At 41.5% G+C, this 10,396-nt stretch overlaps 1 protein-coding gene across 2 annotated transcripts in view; it reads right to left on the bottom strand.

The window, feature by feature from the left end:
• Positions 1–735: 735 nt before the first annotated feature.
• Positions 736–10,396, bottom strand: part of GAD1 (glutamate decarboxylase 1) — a 130,128-nt gene continuing 120,467 nt past the window's right edge. For both annotated transcript variants that reach the window (XM_075317315.1, XM_075317316.1), the window contains exons 15-17: positions 10,066–10,173; positions 7,942–8,031; positions 736–6,404 (exon numbers count right to left, since the gene is read on the bottom strand). In XM_075317315.1, the coding sequence (XP_075173430.1) occupies positions 6,231–6,404; positions 7,942–8,031; positions 10,066–10,173 (372 nt within the window). In that variant the 3' untranslated portion in view covers positions 736–6,230. The remainder of the gene's footprint in view (positions 6,405–7,941; positions 8,032–10,065; positions 10,174–10,396) is intronic.

Below are 10,396 nucleotides of genomic sequence, written 5' to 3'. Positions count from 1 at the left end.
TTCGTTTTTTAAGTCCATAATACGGTTTCAAAGAAACGGCCTTTTTATTTAGCATTAGTACTACATTACATTAGATGTTGACTAGCATTAGTACTTATGGACTTTGTCAAGAAGGCGTGGCTCATAGGCTAATAATGCAGAGCAACATAAAGATACGCCCCCATTGAATTCTATAAGCCACACCCTCTTGTAAAAACCATAAAAATTAGATTTTAAAAAAAGGTCCATATGTCTGCATCCTTAGGGTGGATTTTAAAATGGAAAAAAAAAATATTTAGGATATCAGTAGGAATAAAATATATATATTCCCACTGCTACCCTCAATATTCAGTGTTTTTTTTTTTTAATTTAAACACATAATACGGTTCCAGAGATATGCGTTTTTTTTATTTATTGATTTATTTATTTATTTTTTGTTTTAAACACGCAATATGGTTCCAGAGATATGGGCCTTTTATTTAGTGTCAGTACTTATGGACTTTTTCAAGAAAGTGTGACTCAGGCTAATAATGAAGAGTAACCTAAAGACACAGTCCCCATAGAATTCTGCCAACCACACCCACTTGTAAAGACCATAAAAATTAGATCTAAAAAAATAAAAAGGTCCATATGTCTGCAACCTTAGGGTGGATTTTAAAATGGGAAAAAAAGGAGAAATATTTAGGACAGCATTAGAAATAAAATATTTATTCCCACTGCTACTCTCAATATTCAGTATGTTTTTATTTTTTTAAATACTCAATATGGCTCCAGAGATATGGGCCTTTTATTTAGTGTTAGTACTTATTGACTTTGTAAAGAAGGCGTGGCTCAAAGGCTAGTAATGCAGTGCAGCCTAAAGACATGCCCCCATAGAATTCTGCGAGACACACCCACTTGTAAAGACCTTGACAATTAGCTCTAAATAAAAAGGCCCATATGTGTGCAACCATAGGATGGATTGTAAAAAAGAGAAATAATGAATGTTTAGGATAGCAGTAGGAATAAAATATGTACACAAATTCTACACTTTTGGCCTGGTGACAGGTCCTCTTTAAGCATAGCAATCAAATAGTACGGTGACAAATGATGGACAGCAGTTAGCTGCTGAACATACGATGCTGTAAGAAAATGTAAGCCTTAAAGGCACAATAGGTAGCTGGGGAAAATAAGATATATCAAAAGAAAAATAATGAGTAAGCTTGGGTTATTGCCTTGTTTGATCACATGTCTTATATATATAGGACTATATTAAAGGGGACTTCTGTACCCTATCTAAGGGCAGTACTGAATAGAGCGGAAGGCCCAGTGGTCAAATATATATACTTGTCTATGATCTGATACAATATTTTTGTACAAAAAGCTGTAAAAGTAATGCCAGGGCTCAAAGCCTGTGAGTCCTCATTCTTCCCACTCACGCAGAATGATTTGCAGCTTTTCCTGTATATAATTGCAATCAATCTTTATGTGTAGGCGGGGGAAGCAGGACTCTCAGGCTCTCTCTTTAAAGGGAACCAACCACCAGGGTTTCCCCATATAAAGTACAGGCAGTGCTATACTGGCACTAGCATGGTGAATAAAATCATACCTTCACTTTTCAGATTGGATCTTTGATTTCAGAAAACAACGGTCATAAAGGTCCAGAAATTGGTGCATTTTTTGATTGACATGTGAAGCGGGGAGGGCCTTTTTGGGTCGGGTCCTCTGAGTAAATGCCTCCTCCTTCGGTGTCTTCCCCCTTTTCTGTATAAAAATTGGTGGCGCGTGTGCGTTGCTATGGTAATAATGCCTTCAATAAAATGGCACCAGAAGTCACCGCATGCATGTACTACTATCTATGGCGCCATTTTATTGAAGACACTGTGGAAGAGACTATAGGGTGCTTTACACGCTGCGACATCGCTAATGATATATCGTCGGGGTCACATCGTTAGTGACGCACATCCGGCGCCGTTAGCGACATCACAGCATGTGACACCAAGGAGCGACGATCAATGATCGCAAAAGCATCAAAAATCGTTGATCGTTGACACATCGCTCCATTTCATAATATCGTTGGTGGTGCATGCCGCTGGTTGTTCGTCGTTCCTACGGCGTCACGCATCGCTATGTGTGACGCCGCAGGAACGAGGAACATCTGCTTACCTGCGTCCATCGGCAATGAGGAAGGAAGGAGGTGGACGGCATGTTCCGGCCGCTCATCTCCGCCCCTCCTCTGCTATTGGGCGGCCGCTTAGTGACGCCACTATGACGCCGAATGCACCTCCCCCTTGAAAGAGGGATTGTTCGGCGGTCACAGCGACGTCGTTGTAAAGGTATGTGCGTGTGACGCTGCCATAGCGATAATGTTCGCTACAGCAGCGATCACCAAATGTCACACGAACAACTGGGTCGAGTGCTATCGCGCATGACATCGCTAGCTATCGCTAGCGATGTCGCAGCGTGTAAAGCACCCTTAAGAGTGGAAACAAATAAATTAAATCTGCATCGATGCTGCTCATAGTCCCCATAGTCCGCTTCCCCAGAGTGTCTTCAATAGAATGGTGCTGGAGATCGCGGTACACACATGCGCTGACTGAGGCGCCATTTTAATGAAGACTTCATCACAGTAGTAATGCGCATGCGCCGTCAACAGGAGCAATGGCGGTGCAGCATAAAATTTAAATAAAGAAAAGGGGCAAGACAAGGAGGACGCCGGAGGAGGAATTTACACAGAGGACCCGACGCACAAGCTCCGCACCACTGCACACATCAACAAAGAATGCACCAATTACTGGCTCTTTATGAATTTTTTTTGCATTCAAAGATCCAATCTGAAAACTGAAGGTATGATTTTAATCACCATGCTAGTGTCAGTATAGCACTGCCTGTACTTCATATGGGGAAATCCTGGTGGTTCTTAAAGGTCCCAATTTCTGGACCTTTATGAACGTTTTTATTTCTGCAATGAAAGATCCAATCTGAAAACTGAAGGTATGATTTTAATCACTGTGCTATGTAGCACCCATGGCGCAGGGGTTAAACGTTACTCGTCGCCGGGCCGGTGATGTATGTCTGGTCTGGAATGTCACAGGTGGCCCTGCCCGACTTCGTGGTCCCGAGGTGTACAATAAAAGAGATGGATGGAGGATGGGTGGTGGAGAGGATGGGAGTAGTAGTGGATGAGGGTGAGGAGGATTGTCTCGTGACGGCACCTGCGGTACGGGGCCAGGGAATTAGCCGCCGCTGCTGTCACTGTCCTCCGGGGCGGATGGTCGCAGCAGCAAAAATGCTTCTGCTCCCCATAGGTGGAGTGGGCCCCCGGAGAGGATAATGAAGGGAGTGGTGGCCATTGGCGCCGAAGCGTGGGGCGCCGGCAATCAAACGGCTGAGTCAGCTGCTGCAGTTCCAGGTGTTTTACTCACTGTCTTTAGATCGCCCGGGAGGTACAGGTCTCCACCGTGATGTGCTCCAGCCAATCTCGGTTAAGTCAGAGGTAACCTCCGGTATTTTGAAAGTGTCCTTTTTAAGAGTTTCCCCTCCAGGAGTGAGGAACCCAAGCCCTAGGCCCCGTGAAAGAAGAAGAGGAAGAAAGTGGTGTAGTGTCACCAGAACTAAAGTCCCGACTAGACTGAAGTTTGTGTAAAGGTTGCTCCTACTTCTACCCCAAGTGGTGCCCATCCCCCTGGTGGTTGTCCTTGTGACCGGGAAACTCCCATGCTTTGTGATGGCCACCCCACTATCTACCCTAGTCCAGTCCCCAGTGGGCACCTAAACTGTATGTAAAGTGTAAATGTGGAAACACCGGTGATTAACCCCTTTCACCCGAGATGAATACTGCAGGTTAATTGTGCTGCAGTACCCTGTGGCGACTGAAGCCTCAGGGGCGTCACACTAGTGCCAGTATGGCACTGCCTTTACATTATATGGTAAAATCCTGGTGGTTGGTTCCCTTTAAACAACTTTTTTATGGGAAAATACTGAATCAAATCATAGTAAACTATATATTTCTGAGCTCAGCATCCACGCTTCTGTCCAATACTGTCATGAAAGAGAGATTTGACTAATCCTCTGTAAGATTTGGGTCACTTTTAATACGGTATGTAGTTCCGTTGCTTGTACATTAGAGTACGGTAATTACAGCCCGGTCTCATTTCTGTCCTTTTATGTTAGATCTACAGCTTTTAACAAAGAAGGGTTGACATTGTCAAGAAATACTAAATATATATAAATAAATGATTAACCAAACAAAAAATGTTGTGTTGGTCCAGCATATTGGAATGAATTAATTTTAGAAATTTAATGCTGATGAATTAAAGTGCTAGAATTGTAATATTTAGGAGCCTACATACTAGATTTTTCAAAGGGGGACACCGTTTAACATTACTTATACCCCTTTCATGCAAATGAGTATTAATAGAAGCTAAATGTTAGTACCCTTTGATAAACCTAGACATATATTTCATACTTCTGAACTACATTTGAGGGCACTATAGTATAGATACAGGTTCCACTATATATTATTTTGAATTCTTTGGCTCACAAAGACACTAAATTACAATAAACATTATTTAGAACTTACCTCAATAATATATACTATGTATATTTATATATATAAATAGAATACAATACAAATGGAGGAAAATACAAGACACCTCTTTAACATGGTAAATCTCTGCATATAAATAAGCAAGTATTTTTATATACCTATATTTTAACAGTTAAACTGCTTTAAAACTATGACATTTAATCTCAGTACACAAAGTTTTTGGACAATAAATGTACACAATCTACACAAAATAATCCCTAGAAATACAGCAAGAGTATACCTGTTACAACCACTGTGCTACTATAACCCCCAAGATACTAAGATGGGGATGCACAACTATATACTGATTAACGCTTTTCCGACTAGTTATGTCATGGAGAAAAGCAAATCGGAGACAATCTAAATTGAATGCAGGTTTCTATCCGATCAGCCTAAGGATTTCTTGTCCGGCAAATCGACATCAAAGAAGTATGAATAGGCACACGTCTATAATATTTTTCATTTAAGACTTTTTTTCATATCTTTTTTTATTTCTCTACTTATCCTTTTTATATCTTCTATGTTGACTGAGTGGGAAAGACCTAAACAAGCCTGTGCAGTATGACGAGGCAGTCTAATGTATAGCAGATGGTACTTACATGGTGGAAAGGAAGTCAAGCTTGCACAATACATAAGGAGGGCTATAAGAAGGAAAGAATTAAAAGTAGTACACCACCATAAATGCTAAAACACATTTCACAAGGTCCTTCATTAGGTGTTTACAAGACTGGTAACTGAAGACTTTTTGGTGGTGGCCATGGTGCTCTTGACTTTAGCCTATCTCCTAGCAATTGAAAATCTAGATAAGACGTCATGAGCTCCAACTTAAGACACTGCAGCCATTGCTTTGATACTTTTAAATCAGTGCGTTTTTGTACATCATTACATTAATCTTAATGGTAAGTGTCTTGTAAAATGTTGGAGGTTTTTCCAATGTTCACGCGATATTAGACTAGTGAATGAATATATGCAAGTGTTGGAGGTTTTTCCAATGTTCACTCGATATTAGACTAGTGAAAGATATATGAAAGTGCTGGAGGTTTTTCCAATGTTCACTCGATATTAGACTAGTGAATGAATATATGAAAGTGTTGGAGATTTTTCCAATGTTCACTCGATTAGACTATTGAATGAATATATGCAAGTGCTGTAGGTTTTTCCAATGTTCACTCGATATTAGACTTGTGAATGAATATATGCAAGTGCATTCATGTCTCTCAATTTGCAGAACAAGTAAATCCTTGGCTTAGGAGGCCATTTTTGTCTATCCCAGTTATTGGGTCTGGTCCGATGCCTTCCTTACTTATTAGAATTCCTGCTCTATCAGCATTTGCTGCTTTATGCAATGGCCTACACTACATATGTCAAGGGCCGGCCCTGTACATAAATATTCACACAGACATACATGTGGATATATATTACAACACTCAAGTTACCTTGGATTTTGTACATATCTGACAACCTTAACAAACACACTTAATGCCAGTTGTCACTGTATACGTTAGATAATATTTTCGGTTATACGCTATGTTTGTTAAGGTGCCAGAAAAGAGCTGTACTGAGGGATGGGGTTCATTTGAAATGATTCCTTTCTTTCACCAAAAAACAAAATACTATTCAACCATTTGGGTGGTGGAGTAGGTTTCCCCAGAATAGAGAGGGTTCAGTGTATTTGGCACATTTATTACAAATCTTGGCCCAATCTCTCAATTTCTTCCACCAAGAAGTCAATGTCTGATTTGGTGGCTGCAGGGTTGGAGATGACCATCCGGAAGAAGTTTGCCTTGTCTCCCTGGGGTTGATATCCCACCATTGTTGTTCCAGATTCCATCATTAGAGCTTTTATCTTTGGAGCAACCTTGAAGAAAACACAGCCATATTTAATTAATTGTGACTGGCCATAGTATCTAATGGGGAAATTTAAGTCTTGTCTTGAATATAATGGAGTTCCTAGAATTTATATAGTTGCCTAACAGACCAGTACAAATAATTGTCGGCACTTACTTCTTGCAGGAAATGATTCATCTATGAAATGGTCAACTGTCAGGAATTTGGCAGGACAAATGAACCATTCAATGGAACAAACATTTCGTACAAGAAGTTGATGCCAAGGATTTTTTTTCCATGGTCACATATAAGGGCAGTACATGAATCAAAACAGCTCAAATCACACAGATGTTGCTCAATCCCTGAGAAGACTCTTGGGGTTGATCAACTTCAGACATAGCCCTTAGACTAGAATGGTGTTTTTTTCCCAGAAACCGCACTATTCTTGTCTAGAATATTACTGTAGTGCCCCTGAGACCATCAGGGCACTATAAGGAACTGCATCCTCTTGGGGATGCAGGACATACCCCCTGCGACCTGGAGTACTAGTGCCGATTCCACCAACACACATCTAAATTCCTAGTTCTCCTTTCCACACTTGGCATAAAGGGTTAACTATGTAAGGGAATGGTCGCCATGGGAACGAGTCCCTGGGTATAGCCAGCCTGGTGGGAGGGGTCAGCAGTCAGTCAGAGAGTGTGGAGGAGAAGGGAGCACACAGGAGAGGTGTGCGGACATGCCGGAGCTGGGTCTGTGTAACGATGATCCCGGGGCACAGGAGAGAGGTTGCCAGGACGGGTACCGAGATATCGTTGGGGCCAGAGCACGAACGGGGAACAGGGCCCTAGGCCAAATGTCAAGTTTCACACGGTTTGATAAATACCTGCACGGTGAGGACACCTTCATGGACTTCACCGAACCAAATAATCCGGGGGTATCAGCAGTAAACTAGGATCAGGGTTCGGACACTTACCTCCCCGCAGGGTCCGCCCTTCCCGCCGTACGGAGGAGACTGTACCCCAAAAAGGACGGTCGGGGTTCCCAAACGCTCCACGCTACGGGGACTCAATCTGCAGAGAGTGCCAGGGACAGAGCAACCTGGGTCACTACATTGGCACTGATACTCCTGGGATTGGAACCAGCAAGTCGAGGGTCCATGTGAGTAGAGACTGTTAACGTTAACCTGGTGTGGTCTCCATCATTATACAACATACAGAACATCTCCCAGGCACAGCCCTACCTGCGGTGGGCCTACCATCTCAGCTGCCACTATCACCATCCCTGGGGGTACCCACATTGAGCAGCGGCGGTTCCCTATCACTAACCACAACTTGCAGGTGGCGTCACGAACATTAACTCTTTATCCCCTGTAAATACCCCTTTTTATGACGCGTCCCCAGGGCACGGATCCGGGCAACGGCCACCAGAGTGACATTCCCAACTGCAACTGCCCGGGACCGAGTACCCCCTTTCCTGGGCGACACATTACTAAATGCGAACAGAATCTATAAAGGAAATATTTTTTAATTTGATTAATATAATTAAATGATAAAACTCAGAAATTTTACCTTATGCAGTTTTTCTTGTCTTTCATCACTTGGGGGTACAGCTCTGAGACTTGGGGGGATGTACCAAAAACAGACATTTGTATGTTCAGGCTGGAAAAATATATAGGTCCAATTCAGTAATCTGGTACTTAATAGTACATCTCATTTTCTTAGGTCACTAGGTAGTGCCATGATAAGCACTGAATTCACAAAATTGAATAAAACATAGCAAGAAAGATAATAATACATAGCATAGTTGTCAACATTTAAACAGATGTTTAAAGATGACCTGTCACCAGGCTAAAAGTCCCCAGTGTTTGTTCTTATTTTATCCCCTCTGTTCCCATGAGTATTTGTTTGTTTTTTGTAATCTGCTATACAGATTCAGAAATATGATACTTTTTATTTAATGCTGATTTTTATGGTCTTTAAAAAGGGGGTGTGACTCGCTGGCTCCTCTGGGGCGTGTCTTTAGGCTGCGCTGCATAATTACCCTGTGAGCAATGGCCTCTTTGTGTGAATCATATAAATTAGCACTAAAATAGATAAAACAAAAACAAACGTAAAACAATGGAGTGCTCAGGTGAACAGTGAGAATAAAATAAGACCTAAATATGACGACTGTGTAGGTTAGGCCTCCAAGAATCAATCTGCCCCTCATCAGGTGTTACATCATTTATGCCGGAACAAAAATGGTCATACTCGGCCGCACATCACCCAAGGTAAACAGTATGTGCAGTAGATAACATGATACTACATATGTATAAGGGCACAGAATGATCTATTAGTGATCATTTTGCCTCCATCATTCTTTATCAGCCAGTTTAGAGGTTGATAAACAAGTGCCAAATAATTGTGTACCAATAAACCATATTCAAGTTAACAGTCTGAAATCGTCTCGTGATAATACATCATACAGTAGGTAGAGATGAGTGAACCTGAGGTTCAAGATTCCGATTCAGAAACCAACTTCCAAAAAAAACCAAGGTTCGGGTTCGAGGCTTGAGTGAGTGATGAGTATGAACCACTCAAGCGAGTAGCGCTGTTCTTGGGTATGAGTGATGCACAGCCCTGTGCAAGCCGCGTGCAGTGTTTTATTGGATAGCATTTGAGGTAAAATCAGCGTGTTCAGATTTAGTGAGATCAGACAAACACCTCCTCACACAAAAACAAAAATTCTAAACTCAGCCCACCCTGCCCCGGAAGTGTTTTGCTAATAGCCATTAGCAAAACACTTCCGGGGCAGGGTGGGCGGGATTTAGAATTTTTTTTTTGGGGAAGTATGAGTGTGCACACTAAATCGTATCACGCTGATTTTACTGCAAATGTGAGTCATTCAAACACTGCACATGTCTCTCACAGGGCTGTGCATCACTCATACCCAAGAACAGCGTTGCTCGCTTGAGTGGTTTGTACTTATCACTCGCTTGAACCTCAAACCTGAAACTTGTTTTTTTGTTAGTCGGGTTCCGAACCTCGAACCTCACGTTCGCTCATCTCTAATCTTAGGTATTTTAATGTGATGGAGCACTATTAAATTTTTGAGTGCAACTTTAAATTTTTCCCCAGGGTAAACACTTTGGCTTTGATTCACAGAAACTATTACACACAAAAAAAAGAGTTGTAATTGGTTTACGAAGTCGCAAAAGTTTGGTGCAACTTGAATTTATGCCAATATTTTGCGACTTGTGGCGTTGTTACACCATTTCAGAGGAGCTGCTGGTGGCATGGGGGTACAACGGAGGAATGATGCCATATTTCATCTAATTCATGATGAGCTGTAGCATTCCATACATCAGACATCTCTCTAGTCCCCGAATGGGGTAAGATATCTAGTGTAGCACATGGTGGCACATGACACTCAACAGACATTCTAGATTCATGAAAAGGTGTACACCACTTCATGAATCAGGAGCATCTAACGTCTCCACACCTCATAAAAAAACACCACGACAGTCTTGATAAATTGAGGCCTTTGTCTAAAACTGGCCCTTCCCTTTTGGCCCATTTGGAAGTTATGAAAATTGCAACCCAAACAGCTTTTTGTGGCAGGTCAGAAAGTAAACCACTATGTTTACCATGAGGAGTTCTTTGATGGTTATCTACAATAGTATTAATATTCACTTTTAATGTGTGAAGACTTACCTCTCCTTTAAAGACCATCTCAAAATCTTCCCTATTGCAGATCTTTGAATATAAATATTCTGACAGCTCCAAGCATTTGTTGATCTGTTGTTCGAATCCTACCGTGCCCTGATTGGGAAAGAAACAAACAGTTAGTGACATAGACATATTGTAAGAAAATTAATAAATGAATGATTTATGTTGGGCTTTTTTTGTCCAAGAGAGATACATTATACTACTTATACGTATCTAGATTCATCTTTAATAGCAGAATCCATTTATTGTGCAACCAAGCCCTTTTCAAAATCGGATTTTTACATCCTAGGCCAAAACACATAATTCTGCCCTTACC

This window comes from Anomaloglossus baeobatrachus, chromosome 7 (genome assembly GCF_048569485.1).
Source record: "Anomaloglossus baeobatrachus isolate aAnoBae1 chromosome 7, aAnoBae1.hap1, whole genome shotgun sequence".
Classification (NCBI taxonomy): Eukaryota; Metazoa; Chordata; class Amphibia; order Anura; family Aromobatidae; genus Anomaloglossus; species Anomaloglossus baeobatrachus.
The sequence above is the reverse complement of the archived record's forward strand: the minus strand, read 5'-3'. Positions and strand labels throughout refer to the sequence as shown.